At 36.8% G+C, this 22,989-nt stretch overlaps 1 protein-coding gene across 5 annotated transcripts in view; it reads left to right on the plus strand.

Annotated features, from left to right (window-relative positions):
* Nucleotides 1–22,989, plus strand: part of LOC131037135 (myosin-3) — a 134,550-nt gene that overhangs the window by 12,578 nt on the left and 98,983 nt on the right. For 4 of the 5 annotated variants that reach the window (XM_057969177.2, XM_057969179.2, XM_057969180.2 and 1 more), the window contains 4 exons: nucleotides 19,661–19,762; nucleotides 19,854–19,997; nucleotides 20,096–20,246; nucleotides 20,397–20,424. In XM_057969177.2, coding sequence (XP_057825160.1) covers nucleotides 19,661–19,762; nucleotides 19,854–19,997; nucleotides 20,096–20,246; nucleotides 20,397–20,424 — 425 coding nt within the window. Of the gene's footprint in view, nucleotides 1–19,660; nucleotides 19,763–19,853; nucleotides 19,998–20,095; nucleotides 20,247–20,396; nucleotides 20,425–22,989 lie in introns of those variants that run through there. The other variant, XM_057969181.1, reaches the window with a different exon arrangement.

Here is a 22,989-nt window from a genome sequence, read left to right on the forward strand (position 1 = left end):
TAAAAGACCTACAGATCATGTGAAGTCTTCTGCCTGGTACATTGATTCTGGTGCTTCTCGTCATTTCACTCACAAGCGTGACTGGTTTGTTGAGTTCTCTCCCTACACTGATTCAATTATTTTTGGAGGTGGTGAAGAGTACACTATTGTCGGCAAGGGCAACGTTCAGATATAGTCTGGAGGGAGGAATCTCACATTCCTCAATGTGTACTATGTTCTTGGTATGGAACTTAACCTCCTTTCTGTTAGTCAGATTATGTGGCATTCTCCTTAGCTAGATGTCATTTTTAGTACACATAAGTGCTCAATTGTTGATCGTGCTTCTAGCACTATTGTAGCTGTTGGCATTGAGGATCATGGTCTATATAGACTTGTGGATACAGGTGATTCTCTTGAGCATGCCTTCGCAGTTAAATCTTCATCTATCAGCAGTCTCTGGCATCAACGATATGGTCACCTGAACATTCATTATCTTGCACAGCTTGTTCGGGAAGACTTAGTACATGGTCTCCCTGATATTCAGACTCAAAATCATCGCGTTTGTGAAGCTTGCCAGGCTGGGAAACAACATCGGACACCGTTCAAGGATGGTGACTCATGGCAAGCCTCTAAGGTACTACAACTGGTCCATGCTAATGTATGTGGTCCTATGAATACTACTTTTGTTACTGGGTGCAGGTATTTCTTTTTTTTTGTTGATGATTTCAGTCGTAAAATGTGGGTGTATTTCCTTAAGCACAAATCAGATGTGTTTATTGTATTTCAGAAATTTAAGGCCTTAGTAGAAAAACAGTCTAGTTCTTCTATTATTACTCATAGGTCTGATAATGGGGGGAGTTTTGTTCTTCTGCTTTCTCTACTTTTTGTGATACACATGGCATCAAATGTCAGTTAACCACACCATACACCCCTCAACACACCCCTCAACAAAACGGCGTTGTAGGACGTCGTAACCGCACCATTACAGAAATGGCTAGGTCTATGATGGAACATAGAAATGTTCCTAAGAAATATTGGGCAGAAGCAGTGTTCACAACAGTCTATCTTCTTAATAGGTCACCCACTCATGCTGTTAAAAATAAGACTCCTGAGGAAGCATGGTTTGGTCGCAAACCTAGGATCAACCATTTGAAAGTTTTTGGCTCTTTAGCTTATGTGTGGATTCCAAGAGTCAGAAGCTCATGTTTACAGGGTACAGTGACAACCATAAGGCTTACCGACTGATTGATGTAGACTCTGATCATCTTATTTTCAGTCGTCATGTTGTCTTTGATGAAGAACGAGGACCATTTCAGCTTTCCTCATCTCAGCAGCATTTTGAAGATCAGCCTTTGAAGGCTTCTGACTTAGGTATCTATCTTCCATTCGGGTCACCTGATGGGAGGGATGATGCAGATTCTGTATTTGATGATGCACTACATGAGTTTCCTCCCGAAGATGCTCATCTTCCTCCTCCTGATCCTGATCTGCTTCCTCTTCCAGTTATTCCTCCTGCTCCTGATGTTGGCACATCTACTCTTCGGCCTAAATGGTGGGTTAAGACCATCAGTGATCTTCGTCCTGATGAGCTCATTGAGGGTAGAGCCTCTAGAAATAAGGGCAAACAACAAAACACAGTTAATTTTGCTCTTATGGCTAACATCCACAGTATCTATGAGCCTCAAACATATGCAGAGGCCAAAGGGATTCTAGAGTGGGAACAGGCAATGGATGTTGAGTTCCAAAGTCTTCAGAAGAATCACACCTGGGTTCTTTCAGATCTTCCTCTAGGGAAGAAACCCATTAGCTGTAAATGGGTATATAAGGTCAAGTATCATGCAGATGGTACCTTAGATAAATATAAGGCTAGATTAGTTGCTTGAGGATTCACACAGTGAGAAGGCATTGACTATGAGGAGACTTTTGCTCCTACTGCTAAGATGAGTACTATTCGTCTTCTTCTCGCCATTGCAGCTCAGTATGGTTGGAAAGTCCATCAGATGGAAGTGAAGAGTGCCTTCCTCAATGGTGAATTGTAGGAAAAAGTCTACATGACGTAGCCTTTTGGTTTCAAGGTTGCCGGTTCAGAACTGCAAGTGTGTAGACTCTGAAAAGCACTCTATGGACTTAAACAGGCTCCTCGAGCATGGTACATAAAAATTGATCAGTACTTGGTTGCTCATGGCTTTCAGCGTAGTCCTTCAGACAGTAATCTGTATATCAAACACTCTAATAATGATATTCTCTTTCTTGTTGTCTATGTGGATGACTTGATCATTATTGGGAATTCAGCACATTTGATTTCAGAAATCAAACAGGATTTGTGCAACACTTTTGATATGACAGATTTAGGACTTCTTCATTATTGTTTGGGTGTTGAGGTTTGGCAGACTGATAGCAGCATCTTCCTTTCTCAGTCTAAGTATGCTAGAAGCTTGCTTGACAGGTTTCGAATGCAGGATTGCAAACCTGCTTCCACACCCATGGAGACTGGTTTGAAATTGTCAGCCAAGTCTGATTCTCCTCTTGTAGATGAAACACAATTCAGGCAACTAGTGGGCAGTCTCATCTATCTCTCTGCCACTAGACCCGACCTTAGTTTTGCAGTGAGCTACATCTCACGCTTCATGACGGCCCCCAGGGCTGATCATTGGGTAGCAACGAAGCATGTCCTGCGCTATGTGAAAGGCACCTCGGATTATGGACTTCTTTACACTAGGAGTGATGATCCTCGACTCAGTGGGTTCACAGATTCAGATTAGGCAGGCTCAATTGATGACAGTAAATCAACCTTTGGATATGTGTTCAGTTTGGGATCTGGTGCAGTCACCTGGACTAGTAAGAAGTAGCAAGCAGTGGCTCTCTCTTCGACAGAAGCAGAGTATAGAGGAGCTGTTAAGGCAGCTTGTGAGGCAGTTTGGCTTCACCGAATGCTTGGAGATATGCAAATATCTCAAGCAGGTCCGACTCCCTTGTTTTCGAACAATCAGGGAGTTCTCAAACTTGCCAAGAATCTAGTCTTCCATGAAAGAACCAAACATATAGAACTTCATTGTCACTACATTCGACAATTGGTTGAAGACGGATCCATTCAGTTGCTGTATGTTCCTACCTCGACGCAGTCAACTAATATTTTTACCAAACCCCTCACTCCAGATAAGTTTGTAAAATTCAGGGGGTCTATTGGTGTAGTTGATAGATTGAGCATTAAGGGAGGGTATTAGAATAATACTTTATTATTTTATTATTAATGCCCAATATTGTAAACTTAGTGTAAATATCTTAATAAGATCTTGCTCGATCTTATTGGCAGTTTCTTTTTAGAAACTTGCCCTCTTGTAATTCTTTGTAATCCTATTTATTGAGCGTTTGCTCATTGTTAATAACATCCAATTTTTTACCAATTACTTGTGTAATAGAAATCACCAATTAAATCTACTAGGAAGGATCTTTCACCATCAAAGTAGATGCCCTTTATGAAGGTTTTCATCCTCACAAAGCTTTGGTTGAACCAAGTCTAAACCAGCAGAAATCAGTTATCAAAATCTCCAAAACATGAATGAGAGAAATGAGCTCAAGGGGCTTATTTGTACACCTCCAAATCCCATGCCACAATCAGGGTTGTAATTTCATAATTTTTAATTTAATATCCCCTTATCTCTTCCATGTAGGCACCCACCCCTAGGAACCACTTTATTTAAAATTTTAAAATAATACCTTATATCCCCTAGGTGCCCACATGAAGTTACTTTATAAAATTAAATAATGGTAAGTTAAATATTTAATTTAACTTTAACACTTTAATGTTATTTAAACTACAACTTTAGACATTGCTGATTGACAAATCATCAACATCAAATGCAATCACCATTTAATCCGAGGTAGTACCACTATCAACTGTCCAAGTCAATGTTTAGATTGTCACTTTCTAAGAATAGTAATAATGGACAAATTGTATGAAACCCCTCCAGAAAGTGTCATAATGCGAAACTTAACAACCCGAGCTCAAGGCAACAACTGATAGTGTCAGAATAGTTTCACCAAACCCCCAAAAGTACCCTAATCCTAACTCGTTAGCCTACAAGAACTTGTTAATAGGCTAATGCTCATCATGCTATCAGTTCTTAGGAAGGGGACATAATAATCTCAAGATAGAAAGTAACCACCACAAGCATCTTTTTACCTCATTACTTTGATAGGAAGATCGTAACTCCGTAGTGCCCCACAAGGCACTAAGTATGCATATATGCAGACCCCAAGTACTCCATGAAGGAGATACTCATTTACATCAATGATTGCCAATTATTGACTTGTAAATTTGATTATCAACCTTTCAATTGTAACTATACCCCTCCATTCAATGCTTTCTTGCAACAATATATGAAGTCTTGAGAGAATAATCCTCTATTCAATGCCTTCTTGCAACAATAGACCACAAAGTAAGTACTACTAGAACTTTGCTAATGCATGGATGATGGCAAGCATATCTTTGTCATAAATAGAGTAGTTTTCAGATTCTTTAAGATTCTTGAATCCTTTTGGGTGTTTATTTTGCATTAATATTGCTCCAATGCCATCCCTTGAAGCATCACATTCTAATTCAAATGGGAGAGAGAAATTGTGGATGGCTAATACGGGACATGAACTCATTACCTCTTTGAGTTTTTCAAAAGCTCTTTATGCTTTCTCATGCCATGAAAATGCTCCTTTCTTAGTTAAGTCCCATGTTAAGAGTTCGGGTTCATGTTCAAGGGTTCAATTTGTGGGCTCAGTCAGTTTTTTTTGTGGTTGGGTTCGTCCATACAAAAACATATAAAAATCAGAAATATATACATATTTGCATTAGTAATTAAGTTCAAAATACACCACCACATTAATCTCGAATATTAGTCAAACTTGATTGTCATGATATATATTATAGCATCACATTAATGTTTATTTTGCATTAATATTGCTCCAATGCCGTCCCTTGAAGCATCACATTCTAATTCAAATGGGAGAGAGAAATTGGGGATGGCTAATACGGGACATGAACTCATTACCTATTTGAGTTTTTCAAAGGCTCTTTATGCTTTCTCATGCCATGAAAATGCTCCTTTCTTAGTTAAGTCTCATGTTACCAGTTTGGGTTCATGTTCGAGGGTTCAATTTGTGGGCTCAGTTAGTTTTTTTTGTGGTTGGGTTCGTCCATACAAAAACATATAAAAATCAGAAATATATACATATTTGCATTAGTAATTAAGTTCAAAATACACCACCACATTAATGTCGAATATTAGTCAAACTTGATTGTCATGATATATATTATAGCAAAAAAAACAATATTGTCAAGTTTCAACAATTAGCCATCATTGATCAAATATCATATGGGTCGTCAAAAATATCATCATCACCATCCATATTTGATGATATATTTAGTGGTAAATTAGAAGAATTGCAAATAATGCCACTAGCATTGACACGAGCTTTACCACTGACACAGGCCTTACCACTAGCACTACTAGCACTCTCATGCTCACTAGTTTCATGCTCACTAGTTGGCTCATAGTCATTGTCAACATCAAGTGCAGCAAAGTGGGTAGTGGAAGCATCCAATTCAATGCATTCTAGCTCAATATCCCACTTCCTTGTCTCCCCTTCTTTGAAGACACTTTTTGTTTGTTTGTAAGGAGCTGCATGTTTGAATGCACATACACCAAGTCCTTTGCCTTTTTTGAGTGTAGTCTATTGTGTTTTTTTATAGAGTGTAGTATGTGCTCCAATTCCTCTCAATTTTGATGAATTCAACCTATTAAGACAAACTTAGAGAGTTAAGAGTGTAGTGTTCCTACTGGTTAGGGATCACTGTCCTGCAAAACAGATTGTTAGAATACCATAAATATATATATATATATATATATATATATATATATATATATATATATATAACTAATCTAACTTGCATTTTAACTTTAAAATACTTAATTAACACTAATCACAATTCTTACCTAATAAAAAGGATACAAATGCCACATGGAGATATGTCCTTAGGCGGCTGTGAAGCTCGCCTTCTTGGAACCCATCTTGGTTCCAAGCCATCTAGGAAATCGAAGGTGAATTCGATTCCTGTCTTGGATGTAATTTCTTACACCCAAGCCATCCAGGAAATTGAAGGTGAATTTGATTCCTGTCTTGGATGTAATTTCTTATACCCAAGCCATCGAGGAAATCAAAGGTAAATTCGATTCCTGTCTTGGATGTAACTACTTACACCCAAGCCATCCAGGAAATCGAAGGTTAATTCGATTCTTGTTTTGGATGTAACTACTTACACCCAAGCCATCCAGGAAATCGAAGGTTAATTCGATTCTTGTTTCTTACACCCAAGCCATCCAAGGAAGACCATATGTCAATTCCTTGCCTTGGATGATGCATCTCATCATCCAAGTCCATTAGAGGGGACCGGCTAGATCCGTCTCTTCTTGGATGAACTTAGTCAACCAAGCCATATATATGCATATAGATATTTAGTATATATACTGCCTACCAAGGATTATCATAATCCGTCCATTAGGCTAAGGGAATTTCCTCCCTATAGCCTCCATCATACAATCACATTTATATTACATTTTACAATTTATTACTATTTTCCATTCCATGATCTACATTTACATGTTCCTAACTTAACATGTATTCCATAACATATATTCAGAAAACATTCATTATCATATACTCACATTTATTTATTAACGTATATTCCTAACTATTCATTAATATATTTCCACATATTCATTAACATATGTTTACATATTCCTTAACACCTAAAAACCCTTCATTAACATATATATTAAAATATGCATTTAATTATATTTATTAACATATATATATTAAAATATGCATTTAATTTTATTCATTAACATATATATATATATATATTAAAATATTCATTTATTAACATATATATTAAAATATGCATTTAATTATATTCATTAACATATATATATATATATATTCATTTATTAACATATATATTAAAATATGCATTTAATTATATCCATTAACATATATATTAAAACATTCATTTATTACTTACCTCTTCGTAACCCGTAGTTCCTATCTCTTCCCTTGCTGTTTGCAGACTGCTCTTTTCCACGAGCACCTTCCCTTCTTCCTTACCTGCTCCCCCCCTCCTTGGCTCTGCGGCGATCCTCCTTAATACCCCGTGGAGGGGAAGGGTCGCATCCCCCCACGGGGTCCCTTCCGTAGGAAGGGGTGTGACGGTGGTCGCAGCCTAGGCTGCGACCCCCGTCCCACCACTTTCCGCGAGGAGGGGCCACCGTGGAGTTAGCTTTCCACTTGGGGTTATCTCCACGTCAAGACTTTTACTCCATCCAATATTGACGGGTGTTAATTTAACATGCTTTAATTTTAAATATTAACATTATTGATTCGTTCATTTAATAATTCATATTTTCATTTTTTAATATATTTAAATACACTAATATTTTCTAATAATTTATTTTATATATTAATTTTATTTAATATATTAATATTATTTATATATATTAATTTAAATAATTGACTTTATCACATTTCCAGAATAAATATTAATATGTATATATATATATATATTAATTAAATAATTTATTTAATGAATAAGTAAATTTAAAAAATAATCATTTGTTAATCAATAGTAATACTTACCTCATTTACGATATATATACCGATCAAGGAGGGGGCAGACAGTCCATCCTTCCCGAAATTGCTTGCCCTCGAGCAACTAACAATTTTCTCGAACTAAATCATCTCCCAATAAAAACACAAGGTATGTAAGGGTATGAGACACACATGAAGTTTATGCACAATACCTGTATTCATCATATATGGAAATACACATGGATATGAGTACATTCAAGGTGTACATTCAAGGTGTGCAACATATGTAATACGCATGGATACAATTAGGGCATGCAGCACACATGTGAAATACATGTAGTATATAAAGTATGGATTATACACTTGAATTTGCTCAAGTAACATGCAGTTCACATAGGCACTCACTTAGGTCAAGAAGTGAATTTATGTAGCACATATAAACCCTTTTAAGCATGGGATATACATCTAAATACAAGTATGAATCACATATGGGAGTATAGGTGAATCATCCGCAAGAATTCATTCAAGGCATGAAGTATGTGCATAAGACATGTAGGGCTTGAAGTAGTACACAGATAAACATACGGTACCACGTATGTATAAGAAAAGGCAGTCATGTTGTGATCGTGCTACAGACACATCAGTCATTAGGCTCACATAAAGACACAAGGCATACATGACAACATTGAGCATTCTCATAGACATACAAGACACCTATAATGAAAGGTTAAAGTATTATCAAATGTGCTTCCATTGCTCCCTCCCAGGAGTGAAATACGTCGTCCTTCTCTCCCTTCTAGGAGCGAATACGTCTTCCTTTACTCCCTCTTAGGAGAAAAATCCTCTTCCATTGCTCTCATCTTGGAGTGATTTGAACTTCTTGAACATGTTTGAGGGTGAGGAGCAAGTTTAAGTACCTTCAACATCATTTTGATCATGGAAAGAAGCAAATGCTTCATAATTTTGACTAAGGAATGGAAAGAAGATGGCAAATTTGAGACTACTTCCATTGCTCCCTTCTAGGAGTGAATACGTCTTCCTTTGCTCTCTCATTAGAGCAAATTTGCTTCCAAAGCCTCCCTTAATGATAATTTGACATATTTACACATTAGGAGAGTGAAACTACAAGATTTAAGTTGATAAAAAGAGGAGAATTGATGAAATGAATTTGAGGGTTACTTCCATTGCTCCTTGATTGGAGCGAATGTGCTTCCATTGCCTCCTTGATTGGAGCAAATTTATCTTCCTTTGCTCCTTTATGAGGGCGAAATGATTTCCCAGTCAACTTAATGGTAATTTGATGAATTTATGCACATGGAGATGAAAAATCTTGAGGCATGATTGGTAAAAGAGAGACAAATTGATGAAATAAGGCTAAGAGCAGATTGGAAGGTGATTTGAACCTAATTTCCTTTGCTCCCCTTTTGGAGTGAAAATCACTTCCTTTGCTCCATCATGGCAGCGAAATTCACTTCCATTGCTCGTTCATAGGAGCGAATCTCCTCCATTTGCACTCAAAAGTCAGAAATTCTTCTTTTAGTGTGACAGGGAATGTGTTGATCCTGTTAATTTTGTTATTTCAGCAATATGATTCAAAATGTTTTCTTTTCTAGGTCTGATTGTAGAGTCAAAGCAAGGAGTGAGGAAGCATACTCAAGGTTACATCAAGATGGGACACAACACAAGGCAAGCATGACATTCAAGAGGAAGGATTTCATCGGCAAGCACAATAATGCCAAGAAGGTGATTGCGCAAGAAGGACTCCAAGATATTCAAAAGATTTGAAAAAGGAGAAGTCATACAATCACCTCAAGGCAGATTATGACATCAAGGGTTCATTCCAAGGCAATATCAAGATTCAAAACTAAGAGGAAGTCAACCTCTACACCTTGCACCTTCATGGCTTTCAACATTGAGACATTCAAGAGGATAGTTTGAGAAGAGTTAATCAAAGTTAGTAGATCAGCTTAGCTTGAACAACATGGAAACACGCCTTCATCATCATCACTGTTGAAGCTGGATAATGTTGAGTATCAAAAGATATTATTCAATACTCTTTCATCCAATCCACAAGTGCAAGTTGAGGTGGCATCCTCGTCACTACTCCACCAATCAAAGGAGGTCCTACATCAGCATGTCTTGATTCAATGAACCTGACTCATCCATGAAGGCACAAACTCTAATGTACCTACCCTTGTTTTCTATTGGTTCACATTCAACATTGAACCTAAATGTAATTATTTCATTGGCTAGGATAAAGTTTGTTGTAACAAACCCTAATTAGGGTTTCATTGTAAAATCTCAGCCATTGATCTCAAATCGATTTGAGCCTTTGAATTGTAATGCTTTCTATATAAAGCTCAAGCTCTTCATTTGTAAAGGATAATAGAGTTAATAGTTAAGAGTCAATAGACAATAGTTAGTAGTTTGATAGCAGATAGCAACTTCTAGTAGAGTAGGAGGAAAAGGCAGAAATTGTTGTCGAAGTTGTAAATAAACTTCCTTTTCATTGAAGTTATGGAGGAATGTGTTGTTTCTTTTACACTTGCATGGTTCCTTGTTGAATCTTCACGTTAGCGAATGATAATTAGGTGGATGAAAGAACGTTGTGTATGATTTATGGTGAAACTCCTAATCAATACCACTAGCCTCTTGTTGATTGTAAGTGCGCCTTGCATGGTCGATTGGAATGCTTGAATGAGTTTAAGTTCAATTGTTATTCAACCATTGATATGCATTCAATTGATGGTGTCTATGCTTGATAGTGATAAAAAGTTATCTAATTTCCTTAGAAGATCGCACTAAGCTTTGTGGAGTTGTTGCTTTGCATGTCAAAGCAAGGCTTAGTCAGGTTTCACCAAAGATTGTCCATCGTTCCGACATTCTTAGACTTACCAAACCTTATATCTTTTGCCCTTCTTTATTCTCCAATCAAGTAGATAGAACCTAAGTTCCAACAATTCAAGCATTCATGTAAATGTGAGACCCCTTGAAGAAACAACAGTCACAACGACCAACTTTGCTTATCCACACGTCGTGACCCGACATTGAGGAACCTTGGAGTTATCTCAAGTGATCCTTATGCGAATCTTCAACATTTGAGAGACTTTGTTCAAGAGAGGATAAGATACTGTTGGTACTTTATTCTATGTTCGCATGTGCCTAAAAAACACATCAACAGTCTCCTTGTGCTATGCTTAACCACCTCTCGTGGATTCATTATGTCACACGGTTGTATCGGGCATTAATAGGTCGATTTTTTGGTACAACAGTGTTGACGTGTATTTTGTACACCATCATACACAGAATAAAATACCTAAAGGCATCTTATCCTCTCTTGAATAAAGTCTCTAACTGCTGAAGATTCGCATGAAGGATCAGTTAGGATGACTCCAATGTTCTTTTGGTAGGGTCTCTACGTGTGGATAAGCTCTTCGTGGTGTGATGTGATTTGCTGGAATCACAAGGGGACTTACATTTGATGATTGAACTTCTGATATGCTTTGCTGGAACACAGGCTCTGACTAACTTAGATTTGAAAAAATGGAAAAAGGATGGGGCGAAGAGAGGATCTAATCCTAATACTAAGAATGTAAGAGCAATGATTGATCTTTGATGAGACTCTAACTAGGTCTTGTTTTGACATCAATGGACCATCTCCACAAGGCTAGTGCGATCTTCTAAGGGAAGCTTTATGATGTTCAAATCATCACCGCAGGCATAGACACCATCAAGTTGATGCATATCAATGAAGAAGCGACAAATTGAAATTGAGCTTAGGCTGAATGATTCCAGTTGACTACACAAGGCAAGTCTGCAATCAACAAACTGCTAGTAGTATGGATATACGAATTCCACCATCAATCAATCACATTTCCTCCATTCATTTAATCATCTACCATCTAGGATTGAAGACTCAACAAGAAACCATGCAAATTGCAAGAAACGACACACTTCACCATTACTTCAATGAAAATGGAGTTTGTTTACAATCAATGGCAACAATTTCTTGCCTTGTCCTCCTATTCTACTCTAATTGCTATTCTATTTCTATCTTCTAACTATTCCAACTATCTCCTAACTCTCTAGCTATTGCTAATTAGCTTTTACAAATGAAATGCCTGGGCTTATATAGTGCCCACAATACAATTTGATGGCTTAGATCAATTCGAGATCAATGGCCAAGATTCAACAATGAAAACCCTAATTAGGGTTTGTTACAACCATTACATAACATTTAATGCTTGACCAATAATAAAATTGTATTGCTTGGACACATGTCCCCTCTAGAAAAATCGACCAATGGATAGCCGGGGTAGGTACATCGGAGTTTGCGCCACCTTCCATGAGTTAGGTACATTGAATCTGGACATGCTGAGGTGGACCTCACTGATTGGAGAAATGATGACTAGGACGCCACCTCATTTGACACTTGTAACTTGGTAGATATTCAACTTGATGTTGTTGAGAAGCTTGCTTTAATTAATTCATTTGGAACTATTTACTTCTTCAACGAGCCCTTTGTTCTAACTCCATGTGTCCTTGATGTGCAGGATGATGATGTACCTTGCCTTGGAATGCTGGATCGAACGAGGTCACCCCTATCTTTGCTTGATTGTCCCGGCGAAGACCGTCCTTGATCCGACTTGATTTTCCTTGATGAGATCTCCATTTGATGCCTACACAACATTTCAAAATTAGTAACATGATTTTGCAATGAATAGCATAGATTAAATTAATTTTAGGAAACCTCATGATAAGTCCTTGAATTATTATTTCCTAAATGACGATTGGGCTACTGGAATTCAAAATTCAAAATTCAAAATTTAAGCTATGACGATCAACGTTCAAAATCAAAACAATAAATCCATATCGCCATACCTCTCTTGAGAGCTAACACTAGAATGCAAAACAAGGAATTTGCCTAGGCAAAATTAACGTTAGAAGCCTTCAACGTGATCTTCAAGGATAAGGAACGTCCTCTTTATCAATTCGCCACCCTTGGAGTCTTTGATGTGTTCTTCAATGTCCTTGGCAAGTTCGCCTAACTTGAAACTCGAACTCCTTTGATAATGCTTGTGCCTTCCTATTGAAATTCGCTCCTCCTCTTGAATGATAATTTCGCACTTCCTTTGTATACTCCAAATCGCATATGAAAGAGGATGCTTGAATAATGATTTAGAAATGAAATAAACACCTCCTTTATAAGCACTTTCACCACAATTACCATATAGGCCGACTTTGGAAAAATTAAGCAATTAAAACAATTTTTACATCAATAACAAGGCCGACCTCATAACCTTAGCGCTCCTTTTGTTTTTTTATTAATTAATAAATAATTAATTAAATGCCTTTGTCATTTAAATTAATAAATTCGGTTTTTCTTACAAGGCAAAATAATTAATTAATACCAAACGCAATTTTTAAATGCTTTCAATTAAATATCGATTTTTTTTTTTTTTTTAGCATTTAAAATAAATTCAAAAATATTTGCTTGAGCGCCAAATTTTGAAGATGAAAATACGTACCTCATCGCCCTGGTCCCTGACTGAGGGACAAGAGCGATCCATCAACTTTGTCTTGATCCTTGCATTTTTACGTCCAAAAATCTTCATCTCCACGTTGAATTTGCCATTTTCGCTAGGATTTTCGAACTTGAGTGTCCTGCTTGTGTGAATGAGTGCTCTTTGATGTGACATCGCCCTGGTCCCTTGGAGAGGGACAGGAGCGATCCTAGTGTTTTCTCCTTGTCCTTGCATCTTCGATCTCAAATTTCCATCATAAGGTGAATAATAACATTGTTTCTTCACTCCACGCTTGTTCCACTTGATTTTTACAAGGCATTTAGACGTTGGAAGGATCATCGCCCTTGTCCCTTGGAGAGGGACAAGAGCGATCTTGAAGCTATAGCCAAAACGCGTTATCTTTCAACCTTGGTTCCTCGTTCATTGCCTCTTAAAGGACGTCCTTGACCTTGCCTATCCTTGCCTTGTCTTGGTTTTGACGGAACATGAGTGTTTTAATGAAAATCGCTTTGGTCCTTGTCCAAAGGACAGGAGCGATATAATCTCTTTAGCTCAAATAATAACCTTTTGACGTTCAAAACCCTTGTATATCATCTTCAAAAGACACCTTAGACCCTGTATGACCTTGCAAAACATTGACTTAACGTGATTTTTGCATGAATTGGCCAATATATTCAATATCGCTCTGGTCCCTTCCTGAGGGACAGGAGCGAACTTCAACATTTTGAGCTTGTCCTTGTTTCGGCTAACTTGCAATTACTTTCATCGTGCAAAATAAAGTCCCTTGATCCTTCTTAGTCGCTTGATGCGTGATAAACTTTCAAAATTTATGCCTTTATGCAAATTTCGCTCTAGTCCCTTCCTGAGGGACAGGAGCGAACTTAGGTATTTAAGTGCAAATCCTTCATTTTGGCGGTCCTTGTAACTTTGTGCTTGATTGAGATGCTTCGAAACGCCCTTACCACTCTTCACCTTGTCTTGGAGAGGCTTGAACTTGAAGAAGAGGCAATATTATCATTATATCGCCCTGGTCCCTTGGAGAGGGACAGGAGCGATCTTGGTCCTGTAGGCATCATTTCAATTTATCACCTTCAAAACTTATCTTCAACGGATTCATAATGTACCTTTTCACTCATCCATGCCTTGGAAATCTTTCAAACTTGGCAAAAAATTTGTCTAAGACAAAAATCGCTCTGGTCCCTTGGAGAGGGACAGGAGCGAACTTAGGCATTTAGGTCTTTTGTTGACATTTGGTAATCTTCAATTTATCTTCAATGAGTTCATTTCACCTCGTTTCTTGCCTTCAAACTTATAACTTGCTTGATTTTTGTCCAGAACATGCCCTATGAAGAATATCGCTCTGGTCCCTGGGAGAGGGACGGGAGCTACAATGTACTTCGCCCTGGTCCCTTCCTGAGGGACAGGAGCGATTTTGGCATTCTGGACCACTCTCCTTCATGTCGGCACTTCAAGTTATATTCATTTGATAAAACATATCTCCTTGGACATCTTCAAATTGTCAAATCATAAAAATCCTGCAAGGACAAGGCAATATTTGATTTTAAGCTTCGGTCCTTCACTGAGGGACAGGAGCGAAATTTGCTCTCTAGGCCAAATCGTTACAATTTTCATCAAAAAATGTCTTGGCTAAGGAAGATATCATCTTACTTAATGCTATGAATAAAAGTTAATGTCCAAAAAAAGGTCTAAAATTGTGCATATAAAGAAAATCGCTCTGGTCCTTCAGTGAGGGACAGGAGCGAATTTGACCTTCTAGGCAAAAACTTCATCATTTCATTGTTTTTGATCAAGTCTGGATGCTCTATCATGCTCATTTCGTCCTTCACCATGCTTTTGATGTCTCAATTCGTCCAAACACGGTCAGGAATGGCTCAAATAAGTATTATCGCTCTGGACCCTTGGTGAGGGACAGGAGCGAAATTCGCTCTGGATCCTCAGTGAAGGACAGGAGCGAAATTTGACTTTTCGAACTCTCTATCAGGATAAATTTTATGGAATATAACATTTAAGTATAAGTGACATTTAAGGATAAATTTTCTTATACTTTAAGTTATATTCCATATATACTTTCAGGATGTTTGAGAGTGGTTTCAGACCTCCAGGAGTTATATTGCAAAATCTAGTTTTTGGAGGTTTTTTCAGTTTTCAGACTTAGTCAAATTTCAAGATCAGGACATTCCAGACTTAGCCAAATTTCAGGATCAGGACTTTCAGACTTAGCCAAATTTCAGGATCAAGACATCACTCAAGCCGGACTTGCTATCCTATTGATCACCTGGGCGACACTCAAAATGCAAAGGCTAACTAACAAAACCCTAAAAAAAACCTAGAAAACAAACCCTAAAAAGCAAAAAAAAACACGGGTCCCCATTTGCAATGGGGCGATGTGTGAAAACGTCACAACAAACAGCAATTGTGTTTCTAACACTATATTATTTGGGATTCAATGCAAAGGCAAGAAGATGCAACGGAGTGGTCGTTTTGTTCCATCTCTCTACAATAATTTTGGGTAGTTTTCTGTAGAAATTTTCTTTAGGATCTTGCTCCTTTGCATGTATGATGACTTTCATTTTTCAATCATTGAGTCGATACCATCATATACCTCACCCAAACTACTTAACTCGCCCACCAAACTAACTAAAAGATTTATAGCACTACCTTCTAACTGCAGATTGGTTCTTAGTCCTGTTTGAGTCTTGAAATCGAAGTTGTGGATCTATTTTAAAGGGGGACAATACACCCTACACCTCAAAATATTTGGTCAACTTGCACATCTTCTTTCTTGTTTTTGTCATTAAAACTTGTGCTTGCATGAATGTATTACAAAAAAGTATGTGGGAAGCAAGTTATCTTTAAGAGGGTATTTTTTATCATCTTAGAAAAAGATTTTTCAAAAAAAAACGTTAATAGCAGAGGACAAAGCTCTTTGGACAATTGGCTGTGTGTTTCACACCCTCTCTCTGAATTATTGCCCATATTTTTCTGCAACCTTCTTTCAATTTGGTTTTACATTTTCTCATTTGTACATGTTTAGCTAAACTCTTGGTCTTTTGCTTTTATAAATTGCCACAGAGAGAATGGCAGGCATTACCAAAAATGCACAATTTTTTTAAGTTTGTACCCCGCAGAAGTTGTAATGTAAATATTCCATACCTATATTTATTTTTCCCGAAAATGCCACATTAGGATAAAACATTTTTGTGTGTTCAATATGAATTCTGCAAAATCATTGAAATATAGAAGAAGTTATGTATCTGTATTTATTTTTTTGAAAGATGCCACAGTAGGATAAAATATGTTTGTGGATGCAATGCAGATCAATCCTCATGGGAAAAGGCATAGTTCATTTGAGAATCCTTCTACTCACTAAAATTTATTTAAATTTATATGAAACCAAATAAGCAGTATAGAAATGGAAAAAACCCTTTTTCCTGTTGCATTCCAATTATTAATGGCCAAATGAATTATTCTAATTGCTTACAGAAAATGATCCCTCTAAATTAGCCACTTTTGTAATATCCCACCCCCTTGTAGAGATATTTACTACCGATTTTTGCCTATTGGTCTGTTTTGCTTTTTTTTTTTTAATCTATTTGCAATGTTGGATACAACAATATAATGCTGAAATATAGAAGATAATTTTCAACTTAAAAACAGAACATTACATAGGGAATACATAGCTGAGATACTTAGTATTTTCACAAAATATTGACAACCCAGTTCATAAAATATCCCCTATTATCTATAACAACAATACCTAGAAAATTTGGAGGTTACAAATTATGAACTCACATGTAAGATATACCTTGAAACCCTCTGAAATGGATGCTAGAATGAAGTATAAAGTTGGCAGCAGTATAACAGCACAAAAGGTAGCCTTAAATGGATGCTTCTTTAATATTTTGAAAACTGCTCACAAACCCTTGAGATCTCTTGAAGACTTTCACCTCCAATTTGCACAATATATTTTCCACGTGCCAAAGAGAGTAGGCACAACCAGCAATAAATATATATAACTAATTTTTATCTTCAATAATGCTGATCTGCACTTAAAACCCTTGTAAAACTTTTCAAAAACTTTCACCAATATGCACAATGTTGATTCCTGAATGGAACCAATCAATTACAGGCAGTCCTCAGCTGGTATCTCACAACCTCAGAATGCACAACTTCGAAGCAGCTATGGTCTCCAAAGTAATCAGACTGAAACCCTTGGTTTCTCTCTTCGGAGACAATTTTCTCCAAATGCCAAAGTGTAGAATGAATCAAATTCACTTTTCAAAGCTTTTATATTATTCAATTGTATTTGGCTTCATCTCATATAATTTCATTTCAATTCCATTTACTTTTCCCTCCAACTGGTGCACAATAAAATAATATAAAGTATATTTTAATAATCACTATTATCTCCCTTTAAATTGGCACTTTATACCTCATATACACTTTATAATTTGACTTTATTAAATACTTTAATATTTGGCCTCCAAAATATAATTCATTAATTGCACTTTAAGTCACTTAAATAAAGGGTCATGGCCCCATCGAATATAAAGTGAACTTAAAACATTATAATTGCACTTTATAAATAATTATTAATAAAGTAATCACTTTATTAATAATTAAAAATAACATAACTCCACAAATAATCATTATTTCTCAATTCCATCTGAACCTGGGAGTTAAACATTGTGTCCACTGTGCATCCAACTGTCTTACTAAAAATAGTAAGGGTACCTCTCTATCAAGCATTGACTTACTATAAATAGTAAATCCCTCATTATCTAATCAAACCAACTGTGCATTGCAATCATATCTTGTTCAGGTGCCTTGCTATAAATAGTAACCCTGACTATTCCTGAAATAGTCACTTGCTATAAATAGTAAGTGTGCCAAACTGAACCAAACGAAGAGCAATCTTAAACACTAAGCCTACGAGGGCCAATAATAGGCTAATCCAAACATAAACCATATCATCCCAAAAAGGGGAGATTACAGCTTTGATCTTTACCTCAGTCATTTGTCATTTGTCTCTGACTCTCTGGCAATTAAAATGCTCTAACAAATGTCATTTGTCTCTGACTCTATGGCAATTAAAGTTTGCGGAATAGATTTTTTTTGGCCATTTTTGGGGACGGCAAGGGATGGCAGAGGGGATGGCTATATAAAAAATAGGGAATAAAATATATAGGGAAACTTGAAATATTCATATGATAACATTGATATATCTAAAATTATTCATCATGTTACATTATACATAGCAATTGAGTTGAATTGGGAGTTCAAGTTAGAGTTGAAATTCATAAATTCATTAAATAACTGGATGGCAGAGGGGATGGCTATATAAAAATAGGGAATAAAATATATAGGGAAACTTGAAATATTCATATGATAACATTGATATATCTAAAATTATTCATCATGTTACATTATACATAGCAATTGAGTTGAATTGGGAGTTCAGATCAGAGTTGAAATTCATAAATTCATTAAATAACTGATGCCAAATCTATAATGGGAGATCTCAGATCTGAGCACTAGTGATAATAACAAATAATAACATCTAAATTATCAGCATTAAGCCTTTGACAACATATGGACATGTAGCAAGCTACCCCTAGTTGCACCTAAATTTTCTGCACTTCTCCTTTTTAACTTTCCAATGGTTCATTAATCAGGCGTAATGACAAACACTTTGCATCCTCACTTGTTGATCTTCATTTTATGCATCCTTCATCATGAACATTTAACAAACAGTTTGCATGATAACTTATGTTTGCAGATTTATTGGTTTAGTTTTGCAATAGTTTATTCTTAGCTGCTCAGATTTGATAAGATTTGCAATATATCTCTTACCAATACAAGTTGAAAGAATGTCATTAACATTCACAAGGAGTCTATCCCAATCAAACAGTGTATTCCAACAGTGAACATACAGGAGTATCGCTGCTGTTCTGAGTTTTTCTTAATATTTGCCTTGAACAGAGAATTATTATGAAAAAACAAACTATCAATCAGGCACAACAATCCTCCCGCTCCTTACAATTTGTCAAAACACAGCTAAAACCAAATCTGTGGAATATAAATGACAAAAAATCTCGTTCGTTTTGCATTTCACTAACAGCCACTGCATATAGAAAACAAATCCATTAAGTCTGTGTCTTCACCACTATCATTTAGTTAAATGATCTCACAATTAGCCTAACAAAGTATACTATATACTTCAATATGTTTCTGTTTTATTCATTTTTCTCCAGGAATCTGTGCTTGTTTTTCCTTTTTGTGTTGTGTCTCTGAGGCTTATGCTTCTTTCAATTGTTGCCTTTGTATTAAATTTCTGTTAGTAAAAATCTTTTGTTTTTGCATGCTTGCTTGGTTTCTGGATCCAGGCATAGATTTACTGATGCAGTATGTGCAGTTGCTAAGGGCTTTTTAATTTTAGTACAAGTCTGATCTTAAATTTAAGAGTTGATGCCAATATAAGGTGTTTGAATTGGTTGCAGAAATCTCGTGTTTGGTGCACGCTTTCAGAAAATGACTGGAAATTAGGGGCGATCCAATCAAGCAATGAGACTGAATCTGATGTTCTCCTTTTAGATGGCAACGTGGGCATTTCAAGCATTTGATTTGATTTGATTTTAACAGTTTATTTTATTATTAGCATTCTTTTTCTTGATCACCGACCTCTATGTGCAGATTGTCAAGATATCAACTGACAAGTTATTACCTGCAAATCCAGACATTCTTGAAGGTGTGGATGATTTGATACAATTGAGTTACTTGAATGAGCCATCAGTCCTGCATAATCTTCAATACCGATATGCTCAAGATATGATTTATGTGAGTGAGCGATATGCACACTAAGAATTTTTATGCTTATTTGTTCAATCTTTTGTATCTCAACCTTTTTGTTTATGCATTCGCTTTTGAGATTGCAGACTAAGGCAGGACCAGTTTTGGTTGCTATAAATCCATTCAAAGATGTCTGTCTCTATGGGAAGGAGTTTATCAGGGACTACAGACTGAAAGTTACTGAGAATCCACATGTATACATGATGGCAGATGCTGCCTTTGGAGCAATGGTGAGGGGTAAGTGAAAACGTCCATGCTATGGTCTGTGGATTGATACAGCAATTGTCCTTAAACCTTGAGCAATTATTGCCTTTCCAGGCATGCTTTATTTTGTCTTAGATACTTATTGAATATTTTGCTATTGTTTTTTGTCATGGATTTGTACAGATGGCGTAAATCAGTCTATTATTATAAGGTGCGTTTGATATGACTTGTTAAATAGCCTTTCTTTGAAGTCCCAGGAATTCGCATATTTGTTTATTGTAAATGCTTTGAGTAAATTAGCAGTTAAGTTTCTTTAAGAGGTTACTGGAGCAGACTCTTTAGTGAAAACCACAGAGTGGTCAAAGACATTCCATAGTACATACCCTCTGTTGGCCATAGAGCCTCTTATATCTATCACACTGTATTCATTTAACTGTTGCACCATGTTTTATCCATTTATTTTTTTGTATAATGCTAGAGGTGATTCTACTAAACAAGACCCTAAATATGTAAATGAAGTAGCTCCCCCTTAGCTTACGCTCAAAGGAGAAAAGGTATAAGTGGGTAATATGTATTAGGAGAATAAAAATGATAAATCACATAACAAAGTGAATAAGAAACATGTCAACCAACATAAATAACAAGCATAAGCAAGAGTCATGGAAACAAGATACTTACCCAAGGGGAACTTGTTGGAACAATGCTCTTCCTTTTGAGTTGAGATTTTGCATTCAAATGGTTGATGTCTTAGATTGAAATTTTGAAAGGGAAGGGCTAAGTGGGGTAGGCACATGTGCCTAAGTCTCTGATTTAGCTCTGTAGTAAAGTTTCAAGTGCGATTCTTAAAGTCCTATGTACTTATATGTGTTACTCCTGTTAAGTCCTCTAGCTCCCTATTCTTTTTACTGTACCATAGTGTTGTGACGTATTCACACATCGTCCCATTGCAAATGTGGACCCCTACTTTTTTTTTGCTTTCCGGGGTTTGTTTTCTGGGTTTTTTAGGGGTTTGTCTGTTAGCCTTTGCATTCTGAGTGTTGCCAGAGGGATCACTAAGATAGCAGACTTTGTTTTAGCTAAAGGTGAGTCAGTGGATGCTCCGGGTTAGGGTCATCTTTGAAAGTCTTTCTGAGGACAAGGTTTTGCTCTTGTTGCTAATTGTGTCTTGTTTGAGTTTGAGGAGGTCAATGAAGCTTGGTGAGTGAATGGAGTCTAGAATATCATCCTGATCTTCAAATGTCTTGAAATTTGGCTAAGTCTGAAATGTCATCCTGATCCTAAAATTTGATTAAGTCTGGAAAATTGAAGAATCCTCCAAAAACTAGATTTTGCATTATAACTCCTGGAGGTCTGAAACCACTCTCAAACATCCTGATAGTATATATGGAATATAACTTAAAGTATAAGAACTTTCTTATACTTAATGTTATATTCCATATATGAATCCTGACGGAGAGACCAAAATCTCAAATTTCGCTCTTGACCCTTCCAAAGGATCCAAAGCGAATTTCAATTTCGCTCCTGACCCTTCCAAAGGGTCCAGAGCGAAATCCTCCATTAGACATTCTACTTTGACCCAAACTTAGAACTAACTCATTCCCAAGCATTATTGAGGGCAAAACACTTGTTTGGATGAAGAAATGTGAGAAATGAAGTCAAAATTTGAGCCTAAATATGAATTTTGCTCCTGACCCTTCCAAAGGGTCCAGAGCGAAATTCTTGAATGACCTTATTTCCTCACTTAGACCTTGAAATAAATGCCACTTTCAAAGCATTTTCTCTTGATGATGGTAGGAGGCGGCCTAAGAAGTCATAGTCAAGCCAAGAAAGGGAGGAAAATGGTGAGAAATGAGCCTAAGTAGGAATTTCGCTCGCGACCCTTCTAGAGGGTCCAGAGCGAAATTCACATAACCTTCATTATCTTCCTTGATATGGCCAAGTTTTGGACTTCTAAGGCATGGTTGGAGTGACCTTGAGGTGTTCTAGCCTTTGAAAGAAGGTGAATTGAGGCAATGGAGTGTGAAATCAACCTAATTTATGAATTTCGCTCCTGACCTTTCCAAACGGTCTAGAGCGAAATTCTTAGAAGACACCCTTTCCTTCCTGGATTTGACCAAGGTCTTAGTTTCCAAGGCATGTTGTGAAGGTTTTGGTATGTTCTTGCCTAAGGAAGTGATTGGAAGTATTGAAAAGTGAGGGTTTTGTCCAAGAATGGAAATTTCGCTCCTAACCCTTCCAAAGGGTCCAGAGCAAAATTCCCCATAAACCTCATTTTCTTCCTTGTTTAGACCAACATTCTAGTTCCTTGGACATATTTGGAAGTGGATTAGCATGTCTTTGCCTCTTGAAGTGATGGGATGTAAAAATGCGAAAGATTTTGTCCTAAAACTAGAATTTCACTCCTGACCCTCCCAAAGGGTCCAGAGCAAAATTCTTGGAAACTCATATTTTCTTCTTGGAGATGGTCAAATTCTTGAGTTTGTGGCATGATTGGAAAGACTTTGATGTGTTCTTGCCTAGAACAAGAATTTTGTTCCTGACCCTTACAAAGGGTCCAGAGCGAAATTCTTGATAAACCTCTTTTGCTTCCATGTTTAGGCCCCAAACCTTGTTCCTTGGGCGAAGAGTGGTGTATTTTTACCTTGCAAAGAAGATTGGAGTTGAAAAGATGAAGAGTCGAGCCTAGAGTTGAAATTTCGCTCCTGACCCTTCCAAAGGGTCCAGAGCGAAATTCCCCAAAACCTCCCATTTTTCTCAATTTTGTGCCAAGCCAAGT

This window comes from Cryptomeria japonica, chromosome 7 (assembly GCF_030272615.1).
Source record: "Cryptomeria japonica chromosome 7, Sugi_1.0, whole genome shotgun sequence".
Taxonomy (NCBI): Eukaryota; Viridiplantae; Streptophyta; class Pinopsida; order Cupressales; family Cupressaceae; genus Cryptomeria; species Cryptomeria japonica.